The sequence below is a fragment of the Canis lupus genome, chromosome 38 (assembly GCF_048164855.1).
Source record: "Canis lupus baileyi chromosome 38, mCanLup2.hap1, whole genome shotgun sequence".
NCBI lineage: Eukaryota > Metazoa > Chordata > Mammalia > Carnivora > Canidae > Canis > Canis lupus.
In genome coordinates, this window is record NC_132875.1 from 7,172,363 (window position 1) to 7,199,989 (window position 27,627).

At 46.2% G+C, this 27,627-nt stretch overlaps 1 protein-coding gene and 1 non-coding gene across 3 annotated transcripts; both read left to right on the forward strand.

The window, feature by feature from the left end:
• Positions 1–719: 719 nt before the first annotated feature.
• Positions 720–27,499, forward strand: HHIPL2 (HHIP like 2). 2 transcript variants are annotated; one of them, XM_072814484.1, is made up of 9 exons: positions 724–1,101; positions 3,845–4,497; positions 5,398–5,541; positions 8,501–8,832; positions 9,885–10,011; positions 16,662–16,807; positions 21,093–21,174; positions 25,887–25,969; positions 26,863–27,499. In XM_072814484.1, the coding sequence occupies exons 1-9, from the start codon at positions 781–783 to the stop codon at positions 27,081–27,083; spliced, it is 2,109 nt and encodes a 702-aa protein (XP_072670585.1). In that variant the 5' UTR covers positions 724–780; the 3' UTR covers positions 27,084–27,499. The 2 variants fall into 2 exon arrangements, with proteins under 2 accessions (XP_072670586.1, XP_072670585.1); XM_072814485.1 differs by lacking the exons at positions 25,887–25,969; positions 26,863–27,499 and having other exon boundaries at positions 720–1,101; positions 16,597–16,807; positions 21,093–21,180.
• On the forward strand, positions 7,117–7,221 carry LOC140627076 (U6 spliceosomal RNA). Its single transcript, XR_012026030.1, has one exon. It is a non-coding gene; the product is annotated as a U6 spliceosomal RNA (small nuclear RNA).
• Positions 27,500–27,627: the final 128 nt, after the last annotated feature.

A 27,627-nucleotide genomic window follows, 5' to 3' on the forward strand; every position in this document is an offset into this window, starting at 1 on the left:
ATAGATTTGGCAAAAAGAAAGAGCCCAGAGGTTCCGTGCTTTCTGATGGCACTGTCCCCAGTGGCCCGCGCTGACTCCTTGCATGTCCACCAGGCCAGGCTCCCTCCTTTCTTCTTGCTCCTGGTGTAGACGCCAGATTCACAGGATGTCCTCTCTTCCCACCACTGCAAGGATAGAACTTTCCGGATCACAGAGACCAGACAGTCCCCCTGCCTCCCCCTGCCTCCCCCTGCCTCCCCTGCATCTTTCCAGGTCCACACCTTTCATCACTACAGGAGCTCGGGGATCCTTGCCCTTTCACACTCGGATTGGGCGGCTTCAGGCCTGCGAAGAAAGTGTAAACAAAGTGTGAATTTCCTCCCCCTCCCCCCAGCACGGCAGGAATTCTTTGCAGTTTTAATGAAATCACAGCTCGTCTGCCAGGGACTCTATCCACTGTACCTTTTCCTAAGCAGCCAGGCACCCCGAAAACTCGGCAGTGGGGGGTCAGGACTTGCACCAGCTTCCTGTTCAGATGGGATTAGCCGGGATGGTTACCTTCCCCAGTTATCAGGCTGCTCAGCTACCCAGACCGCTGAAGGGACACAGCTCAGAAAACCACTTCAGGGAACTCGGTGGGGGTGGGGGCAGAGGGAAGGAAGAAAACACCCTGGGGCTGGGGCTGGGGCTGGGGCTGGGCCTGGGGCTGGGGCGGGTGGGGAGTGAGGAAGGGAGCTAGAGCACCTCCCGGAGCCAACCTGAGCACACGGCCACCTGCGGCTTCCCAGCCCCAAGACCCAGATGCGGAGGAGGTGCGTTCCTGGGGGGGGCCTGAGTGGCTGGGCCCCCAGGCTCCTTGCCTCTAATGCTGTCTCCCACCTCTGCCTCACATTCTTGCTGGGCCAGCTGGGCTTGCTGCTGGGACACCCCCAGTGCCTGGATTTCGGGCCCCCCTTCCAGCCTGCGCTGCACCTCGAGTTTTGCTCCGACTACGAGTCCTTCGGCTGCTGTGACCAGCGCAAGGACCGTCGCCTCGCCGCCCGCTACGAGGACATCATGGATTACTTAGACCTCAAGGGCTACGAGCTGTGCGGCGGCTACGTTAAGGACATCCTGTGCCAGGTGGGCCTGGGCGTAGCCCTGCAGCAGCAAGGGAGCCCGCCTAGCAAAGTGCGGGTGCCGGGCTGGGTGGCGTGGGTCCCTTCAGAAGCTCACCTGGCAGCTGCCTCCCCTGGAGCTCTGGACGGACACACGGAGACGGGGGGCAGGGGGTGCTGGGTTTGCTTTCTGCTGGGAGACCCAAAGGTGGCCCCCATCCCCGGGCTCTGCTGGCCCTTGTGCTTTCCCAGGCAGAAGGCGGAGATGGGTGTCCGTGGAGCTCCCAGAGCGCGTTGGCTGGGTCCCCCTGGGGCACCGGGCGCACCTGTGGTGGCTTACGGAGGGCTTGGGGGCAGAGGTGGCACCTGCTGGGGCCCGGTCCTCATCTGGCTCCTCTGTGCTGGGGGCTCTGCGGGGTCGGGGCCCCCCCAGCATCTGGAGCTGGGGCTTTGGAGCTTCAGGCCGCTGGTGGCAATGACTCACAGGGGTTGTGCTTCTCTTGGCTCTCCAAGGGCCCAAATCCACCTCCCTGGCAGGCGTCACCGCCCCCCCCCCCCCACCATCACCGACTCTGGGACAGCAGCCCAGGGCCCAGGGGAGAGAGTTGCATTGGGGAGCCGATCAAAGAGGCTGTTGCGGGTGGGGGTGCTTGAATGAGGTGTTGGGGGCGAGGAGGCGGGAAATCCAGGCCGACCTGTGACCCGAGACCCCCGCCCCAACCACCACCACCAGCTCACGACCCGGAGCTAGTGCAGCGGCCCTTCGCAGGGAACATCGCAGATCCCGACCCAGTCGCCGGCCACCTGGGTGGCATCACCGGGCTGTACTACCCCACCGCCGGCGCCACCCTCCGCTGTCAACTGGAGAATTAACTCTGGGATGACACTTAGGGCAGACGCTGGGCTCTCAGGAACAACACTAAGACTGTGAATTTCTGAGACACCCCTCTGGTAAAAGTGTCTCCACCCTCCTTCCCACTTTGCCTACTGGGTGAAGGTTCCAAAAGCCGAATTCAGCAGCTCTCCTGTTTTAGGGATTTGAGGAATCAGAATAACCTAGATGAGTCTGTTTATTAGAAGCCCCTTCCCTTTCTTTCCACATGCTCCCCTCTTTCCAACAGCAGGGAGTTTGCTCTGCAAGCTGCTGAGGCCAAGGTTGGCATAAGAGTGAGCAGGGAAGTCCTGCACATCTGAGAAATGCTGCTGCCCCTTTGTGGTGGGGAGAACTTGGGGGGTGGGGGGTGTCAGGGATGGTCCTGCCCCTGCGGCCCCTGGGAGGGGTGTCAGTGATGAGAAGGGGCTTTGCAGGCCCTGGGCTCCATCCGAGGCCCACAAGCGTGCCCCTTAAACTGGCCTTTCTTACTTAGTCCCGGTTGCTTGTCTTTCATGACTATTGGGAGTTGGTTGTCTGCCCACAATATTCTATTCTCCTAAAAAACACTGTAGTTCAGGGAGCCCCGAGCAGCAGGTCTTGTGTGTTTGTGTCAAGAGCAGTGGTGTGACCCCGTAGCCACAGCTGAGATTTGTCTAACTCCCAGCGTGGTGCTTTGTGTAGATGAAGCACTTATTTTATTTTATTTTATTTTATTTTATTTTATTTTATTTTATTTTATTTTATTTTATTTTATTTTATTTTATTTATTTTATTTTATTTATTTTATTTTTTTATTTTATTTTTTTAGCACTTACATATTTTTAATTAGTAAGTGAAGAAATGACTAGATGCCTAATCTATGGAAGTGATAGATCACATGTCCAGTTGGTAATTTTACTACTACCGGTAAACTATTTCAAACATACGGAAAAGCACAGAAAATTAACTCATTAAATGCACCATATATCCAACACCCAGATTCAGCAAATGTGGAACTTTTGCCACGTGGCTTCAGATTTGGATAAAGACATAAAATCTTACGGATGCAGCATTTATCGGTGGGGTAATCAATATTCTTTTAAAAAAGTCATCGCTTACTAAAATTTTAAGTGTCTGGCAGCCTGGGTGGCTTAGTGGTTTAGTGCCGCCTTCAGGCCAGGGTGTGATCCTGGAGACCTGGGATTGAGTCCCGCCTGGGCTCCCTGCATGGAGCCTGCTTCTCCCTCTGCCTGTGTCTCTGCCTCTCTGTGTGTGTGTCTCATGAATAAGTAAATAAAATCTTAAAAAAAAAAATTAAGTATCAAGAACTAAGTTGAAATGCTAGAGAAGGTATTGTGAACATGAAAGATTTCTCAACCCTTTTTGCCTTCCAGGAGCACTAACTGGCTAGAAAATTTGGGGCGTTGAGATGCCTGGGTTTTGGCCAAGGGTGTGATCCTGGAGTCCTGGGATCGAGTCCCACATTGGGCTCCCTGCAGGGAGCCTGCTTCTCCCTCTGCCTGTGTCTCTGCCTCTCTCTCTGTGCCTCTCATGAATAAATAAATAAAATCTTAAAAGAAAAGAAAAGAAAAGAAAATTTGGGGCGTTGGTCATAGTCACTCCAGAATTCTGATTCTTTCCTTTAATTATCCTTTTTAAAGATTTTATTAGAAATCTTTAAAAAATCTAAATCTAAATCTAAAGAAGCAGACTCCATACAGGGAGCCTGATGCAGGACTTGATCCCAGGACCCCAGGATCACACCCTGAGCAGAAGGCAGACGCCTAACCGCTGAGCCACCCAAGGGTCCCTCTGATTCTTTCCTAGACCACTTTTCCTTCCCCTTGCTCAAAGCTTGGGCCCAGCCCCCCTGCGGCCGGTCTGACCACCCAGCAAGCCTCTTTTCCTTTCCCAGGAGTGCTCGCCCTATGCAGCTCATCTCTACGACGCCGAGAACCCTCAGACGCCCCTCCGGAACCTTCCTGGCCTCTGCTCTGACTACTGCTCTGCCTTCCATTCTAACTGCCACTCTGCCATTTCCCTACTGACCAATGACCATCGCCCCCGGGGGCCACAGGAAGTGGACGGCGCCCATTTCTGCCACCTCCTGAACCTTCCTGATGAGGACTACTGCTTCCCCAACGTCCTGAGGAATGACCATCTCAACCGCAACCTGGGTGTGGTGGCCCAGGACCAGCAGGGCTGCCTGCAGCTCTGCTTGGCCGAGGTGGCCAATGGGCTGAAGAACCCGGTCTCCATGGTCCACGCAGGGGACGGCACCCATCGCTTCTTTGTGGCCGAGCAGCTGGGGGTGGTGTGGGTCTATCTGCCTGACGGGAGTCGCCTGGAACAACCCTTCTTGGACCTCAAGAGTATCGTGTTGACTACCCCCTGGGTAGGGGACGAGAGAGGCTTCTTGGGGTTGGCTTTTCATCCCAAATTCCAGTGCAACCGCAAGTTCTATATTTATTACTCGTGTCTGGGCAAGAATAAGGTAGAAAAGATCCGGATTAGTGAGATGAAGGTTTCTCGGGCTGATCCCAACAGAGCTGACCCCAAATCAGAAAGGTAAGACATGCCTGTAAGAACAGGCACCTCTGTACCCTGCTCCAAGACAATGCCAGCCTGTCCTCCAAGATGATAAAGGGAAACGTTTCTGGTTTTAGAGCCACTGGCTTATAATATTGACCAAGGAGTCATTGTTGATTAATAAGGACAGACAAATTAGATTTTTGAGTGGGGGGTCTTCATGGGGTATAGCCATCATCACCTTATAGTTACCTAATCAGAGCTATGCTTACTTGTTTTTATAGAATGTAAGCGATGGCCAGCAGCCATAAGGGTTTGAGAAATGATTATAGATAATATCAATATATTAAACATAATAGCAGCTTCTGTTTATTGTGTGGCCTTTGGATTCCAGGCCCTTTGCCTTGAACATGGGTATTATCCTCACAGGAGCCTGTGGCACAAGGCCATAGAGCTATGGATGCTCAGTCTGATAAGGACTTAATTCTATCAAATCCAAGCTCATGGTCTTTCTACTCCGCCATTCTGCCCTTTTCCCTTCTTGTCCTTTCTGCCGTGTCTCTCTTTTCCCAAATAGCCAAGTTGGGGGATTGAAAAGAACATGGTGAACTGATACATTAACCCCTACTGGGTTGCTCAAAGGAAGGGATTAAGAATTCTGGTAGAGCCAGGAGTAAGGCCCAGCCCCAGAAAAGGGTGATTGTTAGTCTGGCTGTGTCTACAGCTCATGGAATCATGATATGAAATGATATGGAATCATGATATGAAAGAAAAATGAAGGCGACATCCTGGGAAACAAGGAGTGTCATAGAGCTCCAACCTTTGTGACCTTAGAAACTCCGAAGCAGGACTGGCTTGGACCAGTCCTTTCTGGGTGTCTCAAGAGGATGCAGTTTTAGCTTGTATCAAAGCCCAATGCATGGTTTCTTTTCCTTCCAGAGTCATCCTAGAGATAGAAGAACCAGCCTCAAATCATAATGGTGGACAACTTCTTTTTGGTGTGGATGGCTACCTGTACATCTTCACTGGGGATGGAGAACGGGCTGGGAATCCCTTTGGCAAGTTTGGAAATGCTCAGAACAAGTAAGCTGGATGGATCTAGGTCCCTGTCCCTGTAGGGGTGAGCCCTGGTACATTTTTGCTGAGATGAAGTCTTCAGAAGGTCAAACCCAAATCACTTGCTGCAAGATGTAACCCCCTTTGTTGAACCAAGTGGGAGGAACGTTTAGGTTTTCGGTCCTATACATTTCAGGCACAGTGTATTTGGTAAGTAATACTTTGGATGCTCACCTGAGAACACTATGTAGAGATGAATTTAGAGTTGGATATATATTAGCAGAATATTATTTACCACACCAAGGTCTTACCCATTTCATTCTTTAAAAAGATTTTATTTAGGGGCAGCCCTGGTGGCGCAGCGGTTTAGCGCCGCCTGCAGCCCGGGGTGTGATCCTGGAGACCCAGGATCGAGTCCCACATGGGGCTTCCTGCATGGAGCCTGCTTCTCCCTCTGCCTGTGTCTCTGCCTCTCTCTCGCTCTCTCTGAATGAATAAATAAATCTTATTTATTTTAGTTAAGTTAATTAATTAAAGATTTTATTATATTAATTATATATTAATATATAATATAATATATATAATTAATTATATTATATATTAATTAAAGATTTTATTTATTTATTTATTCATGAGAAATACAGAGAGAGAGAGAGAATGTAATTCTAACATCTCACAAGGGCATCATTTGTTCATTGATGTATCCCCAACACCTGGAATAGAGCCTGGCCTGGGAGTCCCTTCAGAAATACTTATGGAAGGGACGACTCCTATGAAGTGTAGATATTATGATAGTCATTTTGCTGACAAAAGAATAGAGGCACAGAGGAGTAAAGTAGCTTGTCCAAGGCCACACAGCAAACAAATGGCAGAACCAAAATTCAAACTCAAGCTGGTGTGGGAGGGAGCCCAGTGAAGGCCGTGCTAACCTTGATAAAGGTCATGTGATCCTTCTGCCCTTTGCACCAGCAAGCACTTGAATCCCATTATCCCTGGTAACAAAATATTGAAGTTCTAATAATCAAGAGCTAATGGGTGCCCAGGCGGCTCAGTGGATTAAGTGGGCGACTCTTGATTTTGGCTCAGATGGGGAGTCTGCTTGTCTCTCTCCCTCTGCCCCTCCCCCCATTCTCTCAAATAAATCTTTATATTTACTTATTTATTTTAAAGACTTTATTTATTCATGAGAGACACACACAGAGAGAGGCAGAGACACAGGCAGAGGGAGAAGCAGGCTCCCTGTGGGGAGCCCGATGTGGGACTCGATCCTGGGACTCCAGGATCATGCCCTGAGCCAAAGGTAGACGCTCAACCACTGAGCCACCCAGATGCCCCAATAAATGAATCTTAAAAAAAATAATCAAGAGCTAACATTTGTCAAATGCCTACTGTCAGGAATTGCCTCACCTGCTGCGTGCAGAGTAACTCACACCACAACCACACTTCGAGGTAGTGTTTCTCTCCTCTGTTTTACAAATGAAGAAACTGAGGCCCAGAGATCACAGTTACTGGCAGAGCCTCACCAAAAGCCCTGTTCTTTCTGTTTTTGTGACCACAGTGCTGTAAGAGGAAGAATCAACCTTTTAAAAATTTATAGTATTTGTGCCCACTTTAACAGCACATATACTAAAATTGGAACACTACAGAGAAGATGAGCATGGCCTCTGCAAAGATGATGTGCAAATTCATGAAGTGTTCCAAATCCCCCCCCCCCAAATTCTCAGTATTAAACCAAATCTGAGAGAAACCATCCCATCGAAAACATTTTAAAAATTGAAGCTGCATCTTGCTTGCTCAGGGTCACACGGGCCAGGATCACATCAAACTTTTGCCTACCAGTTTTCTTTGAGCCCAAACTGGGTGAGCCTTAACATTTTGCCTAAATCTATACACTTATCCATCTATCTATCTATCTATCTATCTATCTATCTATCTATCTAGTATAGACATGACTTCATGTATATATCTTGTGTACATATGTGTGTGTGTGTATATATACACACACACACACACACATATGTGTATATATATATATATATATATATATATATATACACACACATAAATATCGTGTGTGTATAAAATCATGTCTCCCCATGTGATTCCTGGAGGTTGTTTGGCATTGACTATCAGTAGGCCCTCCTGGGCAGTCTCTGGTCTGGTGCCATTTTATTTTCTCTTATATTTTCTTTTTTTAAAGATATTATTTATTTATTCATGAGAGACACAGAGAAGCAGAGTATCATCTAACAGACTGGAACTGATTGAGAATCAATATCAATATTGAGATCAATATCTCAATCATATGAGAACAATATGCCTCACTTTGTATACAGTGAGGCACGCCACCCCTCTGCTCACATTCTATACTCAACAGTTTTTACTAAGACAAATGATAAGCTAAAAGGAAAGGTAAAACGTATGGGGTCCACTTCCACTGATGGAAGAGGGAGAAGCAGGCTCCCTACTGGGCCTGAGGCGGGACTCGATCCCAGGACCCAGGGATCACGACCTGAGGGGAAGGCTGACGCTCAACCACTGAGCCATCCAGACCCCCCTATCTTATATTTTATTATTTTAATTAGTTTTAAATTTTGAATACTTAACACAAAATCTACCCTCTTAAAAAAGACTTAAGTATTAAAAAAAATCGTAAGTACAATATTGTCAATTATAGGGACAAGTTACCCCAGATCTCTAGAACTTACTCCTCTTGTAAACAAATGTCCAACAGGCATATGAAAAGATACTGAGTGTCACTAATCATCAGGGAAGTGCAGATCAAAACCACGATGGGATAGACAGCAGGTGTTGCTGAAGATGGGGAGAGCTTTGTGTGCTGTGGGTGGGAATGCAAAATAGTGCAGCGGCTATGGGAAATGGTGGAGATGCTTCAAAAACATGACAAATAAAACTAGCCGATGATGCAGCAATCCCATTTTGGGGTATTCATCCTGCACCTGTTGCTTGGGCTCCTTTCTTTCAGAAGTTCCCTGCTGGGGAAAGTGTTGAGGATCAATGTGAACAGTGCCGGCTCAGAGGGCAAGAGGTACCGAGTGCCCCCCGACAATCCATTCGTGGCTGAGCCGGGGGCCCACCCTGCCATCTATGCCTACGGGGTCAGAAACATGTGGCGCTGCGCCGTGGACCGAGGGGACCCCGTCACACGCCAGGGCCGTGGCCGCCTGTTCTGTGGGGACGTGGGACAAGATAGGTTCGAAGAAGTTAACATCATTGTGAAAGGTGGGAACTATGGTTGGAGGGCAAAGGAAGGATTTGAATGTTACGACCGAAAGCTTTGTCACAATGCCTCTCTGGGTAAGTAAGATGGTCTCTGGGTGATTTCTTGAAGGAATCGTGGGAGTTGGAGGTGGAGGTGGGGGATACAACCTGAGAGTGTTGTGCCCTGCAGGTGGTCCAGGTGTCCTGGCTCATGGCCTGTGGGATCGGACTTCTCAGCTTGGCCCTCCAGCCACTGGCACCAGAAATGCATGAGTGGTGCCTGTTGACCTGATGCATTTGAATCTTGGGTGTATTCAGGGACTGGGATTGACCTAGGGATCTATAGTTCAAATAAATTACCCACATGATCTTTAGGCATGCTATTTTGAGAACCACTAGCAGAGGAAGATTGGTGGTTGTGTGTTTTAAATTATTCCCAGTTGGAACAGCCCACTGAAATGACATTCCCATGTAGAGTCAGGTGGTATAGTCCATGCACAACCCCTCAACGTCAGTAATCAAGGTGTGCTTTTCAGTTGTGCTTTATCACCAGTGTGTTTCGGTCCTCTAAGTTACAAAGGCGTCCTTGAGACCCTCAAAAGGTTTTCAGATCCTTAAACCTGAGTATCTGCTGTGTCAGCCTAGGGGATAAACATAGGTGTGTGGATTCTGAGGTCACTGCCTCACAGGTGGGGGAATTTTCGGCTTCTTCTCTGCTTGCAGAGACCAGTCAAATGGGAAGCTCACGAATACTGTGGCTGGTCTGTTGGGAAAAATAAATGTGATTCTCTTGGTTGCTTGCCCTACTGAAGACAAAGAGATAAAACATTCTCCACTCAATCAGGCAAACTACATTTGAAAGTCCCCATCTTCCTCCCTGAAGCTCTTACTTTTTTTTTTTTTTAATGAGACAGAGAAAGTGCACGTGCCTGCATGAGCAGGATGGGGGAGTGGGGCAGTGGGAGAGGGACAGAGACAATCCCAAGTAGGCTTCATGCTCAGCATGGAGTGTGACAGGGGGCTCGAGCTCACAACCCGGAGATCATGACCTGAACTGAAATCAAGAGTTGGACGCTTAACCAACTGAACCACCCAGACACCTGCAGGCCTCAGTTTTTAGCTGTGACCCTCTCTTTGTTCCTGGACAGATGACATTCTCCCAATCTATGCTTACGGCCATACAGTGGGGAAGTCAGTCACTGGAGGATATGTCTACCGTGGGTGTGAATCCCCAAATCTCAATGGCCTCTACATCTTTGGGGACTTCGTGAGTGGGTAAGAGGATTGATGTCTCCTTTCATTTTTCTTCTATTTTAACCTTTTTATTGAGATATAGATTACATGTGGTGAGATAGAATCTCTAAGAGCACAGTTGGATAAAGTTTTACAATATATACTTGTGACAATGTCAAGATGCGGAACATTGCCATCACTCTAGAATACCATCCTGTCCTTTCCTGTCCTTTCTCACACTCACACACACAAGCCAGAGACAACCACTCCCATCACACACTAATTCTACTTCTAGAACTTAATATAAATGGAATCATGCATATGTATTCTTTTCTTGTACATGTATGGCTTCTTTCATTCAATAATGTCTGTGAAATTCATCACTGTTGTCACATGTGTCAGTAGTTTTTCTCTTTTATTGCTTTGTAATATTCAATTGCATGGATATACCACAAATTACTCATGTATTCTCCTGGTTTGACTGTTTCCAGTTTTACTATATATTTATATTTATTATACATTTGTTATACATATTTAAGTGTCTGTGTGTGTGTATTGAGCTTGTAACCAGCTACCTTGCCAAACTCTTATTAGCTCTATTAGCTTGTGTGTGTGTAAATTCTATTGGATTTTCTATGCACAAGATCATTTTACCTGTGAATATAGATACTTTCATTTTTTTTCTTTTCCTGAATTGCAATGTCTTTATTGTTATTCTCTTGACTTATTGCTTCATCTTAAATTTTAGTACAATGTCGATTAGAAGCCTTTCATTTTCACCAGTTAGTATGATGTCAGTTGTGGGTGTTTGTACATGCCCTCTATCAGGTGAGGAAATTTTCCTTCCATTCCTAGTTTACTGAGAGTTTATATTAAGTATGGATGTCAAGTTTAGTCAAATGCATCTTTGCATCTAGTGAGAGAATCCTGTGGTTTTCTCATTTTTCGTTTTTAAGAAATTTTTTCTCCATTTTTTAAAAAAAAATTTTATTTATTTACTCATGAGAGACACACAGAGAGAGGCAGAGACATAGGCAGAGGGAGAAGCAATCTCTTTGTGAGGAGCCCGATGTGGGACTTGATCCTAAGACCCTGGGATTATTCCCTGAGCCAAAGGCAGGTGCTCAACCACTGAGCCACCCAAGCAGTTTGCCAATTTATAGTATAACACCCAGTGCTCAACTTCATTTTTAGTTTTTAATATAGTGAATTACATTGATTTTTAAAAAAATCACTGCATTTGCATTTCTGGAGTAAATACCACTTGGTCATGATGTATTCTCCTTCTAATATATTGTTGGATTGGATTTAGTAACATGTTGTTTGAAAATTTTGCATTTGTGTTCATAAAAGGGATTTCTTTCTTGGAATAACTTTGCAAGATTTTGGCATCAGGGTAAGGCAGGCTTTAATAGACTGAGTTGGGGAAGGTGTTCTCCTCTTGACTTGTCTGGAAGAGTTTGTGTAAAATAGTTATTATTTCTTCCTCATATGTTTCTTCCAAGTGAAGTCATTCAGGCCTAAGTTTTCTTGTAGACAACATATATATAGTTGGGTCTTGTTTTTTGATCCACGCTGGTGATCTTTGTTATTTGTTTGTTTATTATTTCTTCTTAAAATAAAAAGATTTTATTTATTCATTTATTTGAGAGAGAGAGAGCAAGGGAAGGAGCAGAGTGAGAAGGAGAAGCAGACTCCATACTGAGCGTGGGCCGACGTGGGCCTCAATCTCAGACCTTAAGATCACAACCTGAGACAAAATCAAGAGTCAGAGGAGAGACTTAACCAACTGAGCCACCCAAGCTCCCCTTTTATTTTTTCTGTCTTCCTTTTTTTAAAAAAATATCTTATTTATTTATTTATGAGAGACACGCAGTGAGAGAGGCAGAGACACAGGCAGAGGGAGAAGCAGGCTCCATGCAGGGAGCCCAATGTGGGACTCGATCCTGGAACTCCAGGATCATGCCCTGAGCCAAAGGCAGACACTCAACTGCTGAGCCACCCAGGCGTCCCTTCTGTCTTCTAATTGGTGCATTTAGACCATTAACATTCAAAGTGTTATGGACATAGTGGGATTAATATCTACTGTATTTATTACTGCTGCTTATTTGTTGCCCTTGTTCTTTATTCTGTTTTTGACTTCCACTCTTCTTCTGTCTCTTGTAGATTTAACTGAGCATTCTATAGAATTCCATTTTCTCCCCTGTCTTAACGCCTCAGTTATACTTTATTTTTTTCCTTTTTCAGGGGTTGCCTAGAGTTTTCAATATACATGTACAACTAATCTGTATCCACATTCAAATAACATACTACTTCAGGATGGAAACTGAGATCACTGAGTTGAGACTGTCATTTTCTTTACCTTTTTTTTTTCTTTAAAGATTTATTTATTTGAGAGAGAGAGAGAGAGAGAACACAAGCAGGAGAGGAGGGGCAGAGAGAGAGGGAGAGGGAGAAGCAGACTCCCTACTGAGCAGTGAGCCTGACATGGGTCTCAATCCCAGGACCATGGGATCATGACCTGAGCCCAAGGCAGACACTTAACCAACTGAGTCACCCAGATGTGCCAGGAAGATAATCTGTTAAGCAGACTCCATGTTAAACATGAAGCTGGACACAGGGCTTGATCCCATGACCCACAAGACCATGACCTGAGCTGAAAGCAACAGAGACCCAACCAAGCCACTCAGGTCCCTGGAGACTGTCATCTTTTCTAATACATGTGTCTAGTGCTATGAATTTCCCCTCAAATCCTGCTTTAACAGTATCCCATAAATTGTGATACATCATGTTTTCGGTTTCATTCAGTTAAAAATATTTTCTAATTTCCCTTTGACTTATCTTCTCCCAAGTTATTTTGAAGTGGGTTATGTAGTTTCCAAATATCCGAAGTTTTCCTGGATCTTTGTGCTATTGATTTGTGATTTAGTTTGATTGTGGTCACAAACAGACTGTATTTGATTTGGGAGATTACCCTGGATTATCTAGGTGGGTCCTAAATGTATTCACAAATATCACTGGAAAAAGGAGGTAGAGGGAAACTTGCAGAAGAGATGGAAGTCAGTGTAACAACAGAAGCAGTGTGATGAGCCCGAATCAAGACATGAGGACAGACAGCCTTTGGAAGCTGGAAAAGGCAAGGAAATTGATTCTCCTCCAGAGACTCTAAAGGGGGCACAGCCCTGCCAACATCTTGATTTTGACCCAGTGGAACCAATTTCAGGATTTTGGCCTCCAAAACTGTAAGAGAGTAAGTGTGAGTGTTTTCAGCCACCAAGCTGTGGTGATGTATTACAGTGGTGGCAAGAAACAGAGTTACCCTTCTCAATACTCCTCATTGCCTTGTGCACATTTCCTTCCCAGGATGTCCTTTTTTTAATGCTTGAAGAATTTCCTTCAACATTGTTTGCAGAATGGATTCATTGGTGATGAATTCTGCTTTTGCTGTCTTTTTTATCCCTTCCTTTATGAAAATATTTCTGCAAAATATAGAAGTCTGTGTTGATGTATTTTTTCTTTAATTCTTTAAAAATGTTGTCCATGGGCACCTGGGTGGCTCAGTTGGTTAAGTGTCTGCCTTCAGCTCAGGTCATGATCTTGGGGTCTTGGGATGAGTCTCGCATTGAGCTCCCTGCTCAGCGGGGAGTCTGCTCCTCCCTGTCCCTCTGCCCTTCCTCTGCTCTTGCTCACACATGGTCTTTCAAGTAAATAAATAAATAAATAAATAAATAAATAAAATCTTAAAAAAAAAAAAACTTCTCCATTATCTTCTTCTTTGCCTTAATTCCAGTGAGAGATCTACTGTCATCCTTATATTTTTCCTCCATGTTTAACATGTCTTGTTTTCTCAGGCAGCTTTTGAGTTTTTAACATTGGTTTTGTGCAATTTCATTTTGGTATATATTGGTGTAGTTTTCTTCATATTTCTTGTGCTTGGATTTGGTTGCACTTAATGGATTTGAATTCTAGTGTACGTCAAATAAAGAAAAATTTTGACTATAATTTTTTCAAATATTTTTTGATTCTCCACCCTCTTTTTTTGTCTCATTTGGATACTTTTTTTTTTTTTTAAATTCTATTTATCCATTCATGAGAGAAACAGGCAGAGGGAGAAACAGGCTCCCTGCAGGGAGCCCCATGCATGACTCGATCCCAGGACCCCGGGATCACAACCTGAGCTGAAGGCAGACACCCAACCCCTGAGCTACCCAGGCGTCCCTTATTTGGATACTTAAATTATGTGTATATTAGGCTGCTTAAACTTTTCCCACAGCTCATTGATGATCTATTCATGTTTAAATTTTATGTCTCTGTATTTAAATTTGGGTAGTTCCTATTGCTATGTCTTCAGTTCACAAATCTTTTCTTCTGCAGCTTCTAATGTGCCATTCATTTCATCCAGTGTTTGTTTTTAAATCTTAAGCACTGTATTTTTCATCTCTAGAAACCTGATTGGGGTCTTCTGTATATTTCCCATTCTCTACTTAGCTTTTTGAACATACGGAATCAGAGTAAAAATCACTATTTAATGTTCTCTGCCGAAGTTAACATCTGTGTCAATTCTTTTACAGTTTTGATTGATTTTTCTCTTTATTATGGCTTGTATTTACCTCTTTCATTACTGCCTAACAGTTTTTTAGTGGATGCCAGACATTGTAAATTTAACGTTGTGGGTGTTGAATATTTTTGTATCTCTAAATATCCTTGAGCTTTGTTTTGAGACATAGTTTTAAAAAAAATTTACTTATTTATTCATGAGAGACACAGAGAGAGAGGCAGAGGCATAGGCAGAGGGAGAAGCAGGCTCCCTGTGGGGAACCTGATGGGGGACTCGATCCCAGGACCCGGAATCACGCCCTGAGCTGAAGGCAGATGCTCAACCACTGAGCCATGCGACATCCCATGTTCTGGGACATAGTTAAGTTACTTCAAAATAATTTGATCCTTTCAAGTCTTGCTGTTAATATTTGTTATGGAGGATCAGTGTGGTGCTTATTCTAGAACTATCTATTCCTCAATATTGAGGCAAGAGTTTGCTAGAAACTCTTCCCAATGCTCTCTGAGTTATACTTAAACTATGCCTGATCCTGAGGAAGTTCCAGGTACTTTCTTTCTAATTCTTTCCCCTGTTTTAGGTAGTTTCCTCACATGTATATGCTATGAAGTAGTGATGGATATTCAAGCGAGATACTTTGCAGATCTCTGGGGCCTGTTCTTCCCATTATCTGTGCTGCAGGTTCTTCCTGCTTAGTCTTCCTGGACTCTCATCTCTGTCTTTTCACCTTGAGGAGTCTGCTGGCTCTGCCTGTGTTTTTCCTCCTCATTCTGGAAACTTTTTTAAGGCAGTAAGCTGGGACGATTTTAGGGCTTACCTTGTTTGTTTCCCATCTCTTAGGGATTGTAGTCCTTTGTTTTCTGATTTCCAATGTCTTTTAAAAATTGTCATTCCCTTTTGTCTAGGCTTTTGACTGTTTAGGGTGTGAGGGTAAGTCTAGCTCCTGTTACCCCATCTTTGTTAGAAAGGGTGGTAATATTTTCATACTGCAATTCTTGGTTCCAGAAATGGGGTAAAACTAGTAATTGGTCAGTTCCTTTGTCATCACTTGTTAGATCTTTGGGGTTTAATTGTTCTTTAGGTTTTCCCCACAACTCTCATCCACAGTTCCACCTCCTTACATGTCACTTGGTTGATATTCAGTGATTCCTAGTCGAAGCATACACACCAGAATCACTGGGATTGAACATCTCTGTTTCTATAAAATGTTTCAGGTGATGCCCTAATTTACCCCTCTTCCTTTTCTTTTTGTTCTAAAAACCTGCTTTTAGGTCAGACAGATGATGGAGGGAGATGAAGCATCTACCTGCTACTAGGCATAATAGCAAAAATAGCTTCTAGTTTTTGAGCCCTTACTATGTGCCAGGCACACTGGGCAGCTATTTGTGTATATTATCTTACATAACCTTTGCAACTTTTGTCTGCGGTAAATTCATTTTACAGATGTGGGAAGTGAGGCTTAGCCAGTTGAGCGATTAGTGAAGGTCACAAACTAATAGAAATTAGATTAGTTGGGCAGCCTGGGTGGCTCAGCAGTTTAGCACCTGCCTTCGGCCCAGGGCGTGAGTGATCCTGGAGTCTCGGGATCAAGTCTCATGTCGGGCTCCCTGCATGGAGCCTGCTCCTCCCTCTGCCTGTGTCTCTGCCTCTCTCTCTCTCTCTCTCTCTTTCTCTCATGAATAAATAAATAAAATCTTTTAAAAAATTAGATTAGTGTTTTGAGGGGATCTCTGGGTGGCTTAGCTGTTTAGGGCCGGCTTTTGGCCCAGGGTGTGATCCTGCATGGAGCCTGCTTCTCCCTCTGCCTGTGTCTCTGCCTCTTTTTCTCTCTCTGTGTCTCTCATGAATAAATAAATAAAATCTGTAAAAAAAAAAAAAAAAAGATCAGTTTTTTGTAGTGATGCAACCTGCACAGGGCACTGGACTCCTCCTGTAATATAAGAGGAGCTTCTCTATCTGGGGCCAGCGGGTGACTGAGGTAACTCTGAAGCAGCTTTCTGATTCCTGGGAGAGACTAGGTGTTGATCTCCTAGGGGAGACTCAGTTCTAGTACTCAGATTCTCTGTTTCCAGGAGGAAAAATATCCTGCACGGTGAAAATATGGATTCCTATAATAAGCGTTTTGCTTTTCATCTAGTCGACTTATGGCTTTGCAGGAAGATAGAGAAACCAAGAAATGGAAGAAACAGGACATTTGTCTGGGCAACACTGAGTCCTGTGCCTTCCCAGGGCTGATCAGCACATACAGCAAATATATCATATCTTTTGCGGAAGATGAAGCAGGTAAGAAATATACAGGGTTATTCTGTTTCTGCTTATGGGAACTTAAATCATCACAGGCATTGTGAACTAAACATTTGTCATAATTATTATTACTATTATTATTGTTATTTAAATAGCAACTACACTTGTATTTTCACTATCATTTAGTCAACTTTTTTTTTTTTTGAGAGAGAGAGAGAGAATGTGTGATGGGGGAGGAGCAGAGGGAGAGGAGAGAATTTTTTTAAAGATTTTATTTATTTGTTTATAAGGGACACACAGAGAAAGGCAGAGACATAGGCAGACGGAGAAGCAGGCTCCCTCCGGGGACCCTGATGTGGGACTTGATCCCAGGACCCCAGGGTCTGAGCTAAATCAAAGGCAGATGCTCAGCCACTGAGCCACCCAGGTGCCCCGAGAGAGAATCTTAAGCAGGCTCCACACTCAGTGCAGAGCCAGATGTAGGACTTGATCTCATGACCCTGAGATCATGACCTGAGCCAAAATCAAAAGTTAGACGCCTAACCTACTAAGCCACCTGGGTGCCCCATAGTCAACTTCTATAATATACTGGATACTGTTCTAAGCACTTTATATTTTTCTTTATGTTATTTAGTACTTACAACACCCCCATGATGTAATTATGCTTATTTCACCAGTGAGGCAACAGATCAAATATCCCTACTTCTTGGTTGAGGCCCATACCTCACTCTATGGGGCAAATCAGGCTTTATATTCTGGTCTTTTGTTCGGTCTTTTGACCATGAAGGAGATCCGTGTCCTGATTTTATCTAATCTGCAATCACAGGAACGTGGACAGGGCCAGTGGTGGGGCCGACCTGGTGACACTGATGTTTATCTTACTGGTGCTGCCTGGGAGGAAGCACCTCTGGTGATCCTCCCTTTCCTGACCCTGCCAGGAGTCTGGGAGGCCAGTGCTATGAGTGAGCCAAGGATAATTTATTTCCTGAGAGATCTGGGAAATGGGTCAACAGCCAGCTAGGGCGCTATTCACTAGACAGATGAGGTATTTGTTAAGGGCATCGGCAGAGCAAAGCCTGTGTGCACGTATGAGAGACAGCCTCAGCTCTTCCAAATTTCCTCAAATTCTGTAATCAGAAAATGGATTTTTAATTTGTGCTTATTACATAAGTTATATTGCATTCTGAAAGATACAGTTTTATTTTGGGAGGAGGATGGGGCCTACGATCTCTTTAGTATTTGGCACTGCATCCTAGCCATGCTTGGAGTCTCAGAAGAGAATAAAATGCTCTCTCAGGGTCCCTTCCAGACCTGGGCTTCTCTGTGAGTGTAAACTAGAGCCCTGAAGGTTTCCTCAGTACTGGGTTTCTTTCCACGCTGAGTCATGGGGTGCCTGTGCCAGACCTTGACTTGAGCAAGACATAAGGAGATCCAGTCGGCTGCTGGACCTTTTCCTAGCTTATAGTTTGGGATGAATATTTTAGAGGAGCAGAGGATATTTTAGAGAATTCAAGCATTCTTAATAAAGAAAAGTCTAAATAAATGAGTTCCAAATTGGAAGTCCAAACATACAAAAAAGGAGAGAAACCACAGTCTGGGGGATCCCTGGGTGGTGCAGCGGTTTAGCACCTGCCTTTGGCTCAGGGTGTGATCCTGGAGACCCGGGATCGAATCCCACGTTGGGCTCCCGGTGCATGGAGCCTGCTTCTCCCTCTGCCTATGTCTCTGCCTCTCTCTCTCTCTCTGTGTGTGACTATCATAAATAAATAAAAATTAAAAAAAAAAAAAAAAAAAAAAGAAACCACAGTCTGGCAGGGTGATGCTCAGTGGAAAGTGGATGATGTGAAAGTGGATGGTTGCTGGGGTCTCTGCCCTGGTGGAACCCCTCAAGCCTGGTGCCCCAGGGAGGCTGGAGTCCTTGAAGGCTGGAGCTTGCTGTCCCTGGAGGCTGGAGCCCTGGAGCCTGGAGCCCCGGAGGCGGCTCTGCCCTGGGATCCTGGGCTGCTGTGTTCTGTGGCTTTTCCTTTTCGGAGGCCTCAGAACCCCTGGCTTTGGTGGTTTGGTTTGCTGTGCCTGTAGGCTTCTCGCAGGAGAAAACAGGCAGCTTTTAAGTATCAGTCAGTACATCTGGCAAACAAAACTAAGTGTCCTTGGCTGAATTTTATCGAGTGGACTTGCCAGGGTGTTCCCAAGCCAGACTTTGCCCGATGGTCCTAAAGCCAGGAAGGCTCTTTTTAAGGCAAGTTATTTTCTTCCAGAGTTGCTTGCTGTTGTGTGTTTGTGCAGAGTGATTCAGACTTTTTGCTCATGTCATAGCCTTTGCCACTTAGGGACATATTTTTAGATCTGAGCATTTTATTCTTTTGTTATCAGCCACCAGCCATAGGCCCGTCCTTTTTGGTTGAACCCCCAGTACTGCTGCGGTGTATTTCCAGGTTTTTCTAGCTGACAGCTGGTGCAAATAAGTGACTGCAGAGGGAGGGGTGGGGACAGGGCTGCCCATTGCTGGCTGGGCTGGGTCCCTTTGGGTTGGATTTCTGCATGTCAGTCACATTCTCAAGAGGGCTGGCTTTCAAAGTATTACTGCTTGCAGTAAATTTGCATCACACACATTTCGTTTTACATGGCATATTACAGTGTTTTGGGGTGGTCTTTTTTGATCCTAAAATATATTTTTAAAATTTTCGGTTGAACTTTACAGATGAAATTCGCTTCCAGCATTGTTTTCCCCTAAAAATACAATGAGAAGTCTGTGGCATGTTTAGGACATACTTCTTACATAAACTGGTGTTGTTGGTGCAGGGAATATGCCACAATGGGGGGTTTTCAATTAAAGCAGGAATTCTCTGTATGGCTTAGAGGGGCTTCTGTATGATGGCATTGTGTACATGCAGACACTTGGTAAGTCCCTCATTTATCTAATGGACAGTGCCCGAGTTTCCAATCAGAGGAGGCAAACTGGCTTTAGGGTTGGGTGTGTCCTAATGCCTCAGACCTCGTATAGGGCAGGATGATGATATAGTTCATGAATACACAAAATCCAGAGTTTATTAGGCGGCTGTGCACAGGGGCTCTGCGAAGCCTGTAAGCCTTGCATTCAGAACGAGACAAATGTTGGTCACTGTCCTCCACAAATTCAAGGAAGAAAGTTGTGGAAATAACTCAGAGCTGCCTGAAGTTCTTGAAGTTCTAGGTTTATTCCAATTAGCCATTTGGTAGACATTAACTTCCATGAAATTGAGAGAGAGCCTACAGCAAATGAGTTCCATTCAGTGCATTGGCACAAATGTGACGGCGTAGAGATAAGAAGGTAAGAGTAACGGCTGATTATCACTTTCTAGTATTTTTTTTAAAAAGATTTATTTTTTTATTTGAGAGGTGTGGGGAGGAGCAGAGGGAGAGGGAGAGAGAAAATCCTTGAGTAGACCCCCACTGAGTGTGGAGCCTGATGTGGGGCTCGGTTTCATGACCCCGGGATCATGACCTGAGCCGAAACCAAGAGTCGGATACTTGACTGACTGAGCCCCCCAGATGCCCCATCACCTTCTAGTGTAATCCCTAATTATCATGTGACGTATTTTGCAAATGAATTAATCCACAACATCAGGGTTACCCAGGTTGAAAGTTTGCCCAAGACAACGCAGCCAGCAGCTGGTGTTGTCAGAATTCAGTCAGACGGCTCCAACTCCAGAGTTGGGCTTGTCCACCCTATCCCATCCTGTCCCTCACAGGTAACCGGGAGAAGAGGTGGAATGAGGTAGTGACCGTGGGCAGAGTGTGTTCAGACAGGGGTGAATGGGAGGAGCAGGAGACATGGGTAGAGGTGATTTCTGGAGGTGTGGAGAAAGCCAGCAGGATGCCTGAAGAGTGGGAGGGTAAAGGGAAACCAGGGCTCCAGGGACCAAGGAAGGAAGGTGCAGATGGAGAGAAAAGTGAGGCCTGAAGAAAGGGCAATAGAAAGTGATGGATACACTGTCTTGACCTACAGTGATCTCAGGGTTTTTCAGAGAATCCTTATCAGTAGTAAGGAGATGGGGAAGGAAGGGGAGATTCGTTAAGGTGACGTTTCTAAGAGCAAAGTGATGATAAAGGGGGAGCCAGTTTAGTTTGGTGCACAAATGGGCCTCTATGGGGTGCACTCTGAGGTAGCCTTTGGGGGTCCAGACAAGGGTTTCCTCTGTAGGGGGCTCACGGCCCAGTGAAGGCCTCGCTGTCAGGATTCCGGGGTTCCCTTCCTGGGGCTCTAACCCCATGTTGACAGCTTTCTCTGTGCATCAGCTCTGTGCCTCGACCATGTTTTTGATCGCCTGTTCCTGTTTCCTAGGGGAGCTCTATTTCCTGGCCACGTCTTACCCCAGCGCCTATGCACTGCACGGATCGATTTACAAATTTGTTGACCCATCCAGGTGAGCTTTGGTCTCATTTTCTTCTTAGGCGCATCTACATCAGCCCGATCTTCATGGCAGATCATAAGAACAGCCCTGGCTCCCTAGGAGTTACCAGAAATGATCAACTGAAGCAAATCTCTGCTTTCGATAAAAAGCAGATTGGGCAAATGAATGTGTAGGACAGTGTTCTAGGAATTATGAAATATTTGGGATACAGTCTCTTTGTGGTGGGAAATGAGGACTGTGAGCTTTTTTTTAGGATGACTAGCCTAGACCTTTGGCTCCTGTTTTTTTTGTTTTTTGTTTTTGTTTTTTTTGTTTTTTTAACATGCTTCTGGAAACTTCTGTCTGGGATCATCTAACAATGGGTGTATGGTTGTGACCACCTAAGTAAGGACTGTGGCCCTATCCCCTGGGTTTGGTTGAGGTCTCCAGGTCCTAGGCAAACATCTTTTTAATTTATTTTTTAAAATTAAAAAAATGTTTTAAATTGTTATTATTTTTTTTCTGCAGGAGCTAGCTTTTTTATTTATTTATTTATTTATTTATTTATTTATTTATTTATTTATTTATTTATTTATTTACAGGAGCCAGCTTTGAAGGGCTCCTAGTGGCCAAATCTGGGACAACTTATTTATTTAAGCATTTTTAAATTTAAATTCAATTAATTAACATATAGTGTATTATTAGTTTCAGAGGTAGAGGTCAGTGATTCATCAGTCTTATATGATACCCAGTGCTCATTACATCATGTGCCCCCCTTAATGCCTGTCACCTGGTTACCCCATCCCCCTGCAGTCACGCTGTTTGTTTCCTAGAGTTAAGAGTCTCTTATGGTTTGTCTCCCTCTCTGATTTCATCTTGCTTTTCTCTCCCTTCCCCTATGATCTTCTGGTTTGTTTCTTAAATTCCACATCTGAGTGAGATCATATAATTGTCTTTCTCTGATTGACTTATTTCACTTAGCATAATGCCCTCCAGTTCCATCCACATCATTGCAAATGGCAAGATTTCATCTTTTTTTGATGGCTGAGTAGTATTCCATTGTGTATATAGACCACATCTTCTTCATCCACTCATCTGTCAATGGACATCTGAGCTTTTTCCATAGTGTGGCTATTGTGGACATTGCTGCTATGGACACTGGGGTGCAGGTGCCCCTTTGGGTCACTACATTTGTATCTTTGGGGTCAGTTCCTAGCTCTGTAATTGCTGGGTCATAAGATAGCTCTAGTTTCAACTTCTTGAGGAACCTCCCTACTGTTTTCCAGAGCGGCTGCACCAACTTGCATTCCCACCAGCAGCGTAAGAGGGTCTAGGCAAATTGTTTTTTTAATTTTTTTTATTTATTTATGATAGTCATCAGAGAGAGAGAGAGAGAGAGAGGCAGGGACACAGGCAGAGAGAGAAGCAGGCTCCACACACCGGGAGCCCGACGTGGGATTCGATCCCGGGTCTCCAGGATCGCGCCCTGGGCCAAAGGCAGGCGCCAAACCACTGCGCCACCCAGGGATTCCCGGCAAATTGGTTTTAATGGGTTTCTTGGTGTTTCCACCTGAGCCTTTTTGGAATTCAGTGGCAATAGTTATTCACTTGGTAGATTCCATTCGGTTTACTTCTGCTCTTTTGCCAACCTCTGTCAGAGGCTAACCGACTGCCCAGACCAAGGCTACAGTACAGCTTCCCATCTGGGAAGGTGTCGAGTGTGTGGTTGGGACCCTCCTGAGAGGGTGATGCAGCGTGTCCCTCGTGAGAGCCTGGGGCTGTGCATGGATTTATCTCAGGATTTTTCCCCAAAGCAAGAAAGTCTGCCCCACGATTCAGCTTGAGACAGGCCCGCAGAAGAAAACTTCCTTGTGAGGCTACCTGACTCCTGTCTCAGGTGATGTTCAGAAGACGTGTGACAAATGGGCTGCACGTGGGTCAGGGCTCAGGGCTCAGGAGCCAGGCCCAGCTCAGCACTGTTTGGAAGCTGAGTTTCAGTGTTCTCGAGAGTTCCTGGAAGAAGCTCAGTGCCCGAGGCGGTGCCTGGGGTGCTCTCCTAATGGCACGTGCAGAGTTCCTAAGGGACGAAGCAGGTACTGGGCTGGCTTCTCTATGGGCTCTGCATATTTCCTGTGTTTAGGGGGAGCAAACCCAGCACCCAGTTAAAGCACCTCAGGCAGCAGAAAATGGCTGGGGCCGGGGGCAGTGCTGTCCTTTCCACTCGAAAGTTTCCTGTGTGAATCACTTTGCCTTTCCTTTGACAGTTTCCTGATTTGGCTAGGGGACAGTCTAGCTCCCTTCTATCATCAGAGCAGCCATAAAACAAGTGTAAAGCCTCTCCACACGGAAGACATCCCTCCTCGCTCACCTTTCTCTCAGGATGACAGTTACTGAGTTGTCACTGTGTGCCAGGCACTGTGCTGGTGCAGGGGGGCCTCTCTCTCCCAGGGACAGGCTCACACTGTCACTCTACAGGGAAGGTAGGAACTGAGCCTGACCACATTAAGTTACTTGCCTGAGGGACAGCTAGCAAGAGGGGGCCTGGGATGGGGACACTGTTCCCTTTGTGGGTCAGAGTCCTTTCAGCAGCTCTCATTCACTTGGGCTATAATCATGTTGAGCTGTACAGACGTTCTGAGCTTCTCCAGTAGTGAATCCAGTTTTTTTAAAAAAGATTTTTATTTATTTATTCATGAGAGACGGGGGGGGGGGGGAGAGAGAGAGAGAGAGAGAGAGAGAGAGAAGCAGGCTCCATGCAGGGAGCCCGACATGGGACTCGATCCCTGGTCTCCAGGATCAGGCCCTGAGCTGAAGGCGGCGCTAAGCCGCTGAGCCACCTGGCTGCCCTTCTTTTCTTTTTTTGAGATTTTATTTATTTATTCATGAGAGACACAGAGAGAGAGGCAGAGACACAGGCAGAAAGAGAAGCAGGCTCCATGCAGGGAGCCCAATGAGGGACTCGATCCCAGGATCACGCCCCCAGCCGAAGGCAGATGCTCAACCACTGAGCCACCCAGGTGCCCTGGGTCCAGATTCTGCTCTGCTTACTTATTCAGCCTATTTTGCACTGCATGCACCTGTGCCAGCTTTCTGAGGAACAAATGATTTATTTCTGTGTGATATTTTACCCCTTCCTTTCATCATTTCTTCCTGCCCTTCCTTGAGAGCCCGGGTTTGAAACTTGACTTTGCTACCAACTAGCTTTGTGGCCTTGCATCTGTTTCTTTCTTTCTTTTTTTTTTTTAAAGATTTATTTATTTATGATAGACAGACAGAGAGAGAGAGAGGCAGAGACACAGGCAGAGGGAGAAGCAGGCTCCATGCAGGGAGCCCGACGTGGGACTCGATCCCCGGTCTCCAGGATCGCGCCCTGGGCCAAAGGCAGGCGCTAAACCGCTGAGCCACCCAGGGATCCCCTGCATCTGTTTCTTAATCGTTGTGTGGCTCCGTTTCCCGTGTGTAAAATGGGGATCATGATGGCACCTAACTCATAGATTTGTCGTGAGGTTTCAGTGAGTTGGATTTATGAAGCATTAGTGCAGCGCCTGAGCACTCGGTGTCCCTTATATAAATAAAATTACTTTTTTTTCCCACTTGGGTTGAGGATGATAGCAAGGAGAGACTGAGCTGGAGCAAGGACAGCAGAAGAGGAGGCAGTGGGACTGACTGGAAAGTTCTATCTCTGCTCTGAATAGCGAGTGCTCCTAGTCTCCAGGGTCCATGTTATTTCAGAAGATGCACCTAGGGAGTAGCAGTTATGAAATTCTAATTCTAGTAGGCAGAGAGGCTGGCAATCCTTCAGGGGCTGTGCCGTGAGTTCTTTTTTTTTTTTTTAAGATTTTATTTATTTATTCATGAGAGACACACAGAGAGATGCAGAGACACAGGCAGAGGGAGAAGCAGGCTCCCTGGGACTTGATCCAGGATCCCGGGATCACGCCCTGAGCCGAAGGTAGACGCTCAGCCACTGAGCCACCTAGGTGCCCCTGTGCCATGAGTTCTCGATGGAATTCTCTTTATAGAGAATCACCAACCACCATCACCACCATTATCACCATTGTTGTCATCTCTGGGGCACTCATTATGTGTTGGGCACTGTTCCAAGTGTCGTTTTTTAAATCTCCTTAAAGAATAATTTTAGAAGTGACTTAATCACTTATAGTAGGCCAAGTACACAGTTCTTATTTTTATTTTCTTTTTAAGATTTATTCATTTATTTAAGAGAGAGCAAGAGAGTGTGTGCATGGCGGGAGGGGAAGAGGGAGAGAGAGAGAGATCCTCGAGCAGACTCCCCACTGAGCACGGAGCCCCACATGGGGCCTGATCCCAGGACCCTGAGATCATGACCTGAGCTGAAATCAAGAGTTGGCTGGCCACTCACCCGACTGAGCCAGCCAGGCGCCCCACACAGCTCTTCTTTATTCCTTCTCGGATGGGTACTATTACTTTTTCTGTTTTATAGATGTGGAAATTGATGCCTAGCAAGGTTACTTACCCCAGAGTTTGAACCCAGTTCTGTTACTGTGCCGGTGCCCCTGACCTGCTCACTACGCTGTGTCCCCAGAGCCTGCAGTGTCCCTGTTCTTTCTCCCTCTCTGAGCTCATCACTTATTTCCTCCTCCATCTGTCCCATCCCCATGGATAAAAGAGAGCTGAAGCCAGCTCTTGCCGATGTGTGCCTTGTGGTGATCTTTTTTTCCTGTCCCGTCTTCAGAATCTTGTGTCCTCCTCTTTTCTGTTTTTAGGCGTGCGCCCCCAGGCAAGTGCAAGTACAGGCCTGTGCCAGTGAGAACCAAGAGCAAGAGGGTCCAGTTCCGGCCGCTCGCCAGTGAGTCCGTCTCTGTCTCAGGCTCAGGCCTTAGAGCCCTTGGCAGAAGCGCTCCAGTCCTCCCAGGGTGGGAGATCTGTTTCCCACCCCAGCAAGGTGCTCTGCATGAGGACCGTAACCGTGGCTTGGTCTATACAGTCCACACACCGGGCAGTGCACGCTTCCTCAGAGACCTGCTGTCCTCTGTCCATTCATCTCTTCCTCACTGGACACCGTTCCTTTAGCACTGATTTTGCAGCCGTCACTGTGCTAATCCCTGGGGCTAACAGCCGTGAACCTGGCTTGTAGCTCAGAGTTAAATGTAGCGTGCAGGCAAATGAAACATATATATAGCACTGAGGTTCTGGTAGAGAAGGGTGTCCTGGGGAACGAGGGGCCCTTCGAGTGAGCAGAGGCAGGGTGGGGATTCAGGAAAGGCTTAGAGAGGAGCAAGACTATCTTAAGGGAACTATTCCAGAGCCATGGATCCCTGGAGTGACCCTTTAATCTATTTAGATCAAGGCCGGTCATGGGGCTTGAGCTCACAACCCTGAGATCAAAAGTCACATACTCTATCACTGAGCCAGCCGGGCGCCCCTGAAAAGAATTTATGTATATATATTTTAAAGATTTTATTTACTTACTCATGAGAGACACAGAGAGAGAGAGAGAGGCAGAGACACAGGCAGAGGGAGAAGCAGGCTCTATGCAGGGAGCCCGACGTGGGACTCGATCTGGGGACTCCAGGATCACGCCCCAGGCCGAAGGCAGGTGCTCAACCGCTGAGCCACCCAGGGACCTCGAGAATTTATATTAAAGAGCCCTCATGTAGTTGTAGGTATCCGGGTGGTGCTTCCTTTAGAGTTTCCTTTCCAGGATTTCTGTTTCTCACTAAATAAACGTTTGTTTCCCAGAGACAGTCTTGGACCTGCTAAAGGAGCAGTCGGAGAAAGCTGCTAGAAAATTATCCAATGCAACTTCAGCCTCCAGCCCAGACCGGGCCTCACCCAGGAAAGGCCTCTCCAAGAAGCTGGCTTCTCCGACAAGCAGCAGGAAGATGTTTCAAAGGCCTGGTACAAAGAAGAGAGCCCGAGCAAGGTCCCTAGGCCCCCAGGGCAAGAGGAAGCGAGCCTGAAACCCCACCAGGGCAGGGCCAGGCAGTCAGCACAGCCCAGGCGAGCTGGCAGGAGTCTCCCTTGGCCTTTTCTGTCCCGGTGGCTGACCTGGGGACGTGCCAGCGGAGAACCACTTCTCCGTGTGCAGGCTGCTGCTGCTGTTGAACTCAGGCCTTAGCAGTATGTGAGCTGGAGGTGGAGGTGGAGGTGGGGGCAGGTGGAGGGAACTGCACCCCGGGCCAGTGTGGTTGTCCTCTGCACGGGAATCTTGCTCTCTGAATGGACGGATGCTCCATATCTGCTTCTGCCGGGAGACCAGATCCCACATTGCCGACGCACCTGGCTAACCTTGTGCGGTGGTCTGGAAGTCCCACTGCGCATCTCTGCTGTTTTATAAATCTCTACAACCTAATGTAATAAATCAGTACTTGCACAATCAGGTCACGTATCCTTTGATCTCTTGGATGTTTGTCTGGCGTTAAGAAATCTGGTGTGCTTCATCATTTGGCCTACGAACCCCGTCTCCCTCTCTGGCCTCCATCCCAGGTCTAGGAGGAGGCCCAT

Excerpts from the sequence above, each read along its gene's own strand:
- HHIPL2 (XM_072814484.1), top strand. The coding sequence starts at position 781 with ATGCGGAGGAGGTGCGTTCCTGGGGGGGGCCTGAGTGGCTGGGCCCCC. Across the intron at positions 8,833-9,884 it reads TTGTCACAATGCCTCTCTGG|ATGACATTCTCCCAATCTAT; the intron begins GTAAGTAAGATG and ends GTTCCTGGACAG. Across the intron at positions 16,808-21,092 it reads TTTTGCGGAAGATGAAGCAG|GGGAGCTCTATTTCCTGGCC; the intron begins GTAAGAAATATA and ends CCTGTTTCCTAG.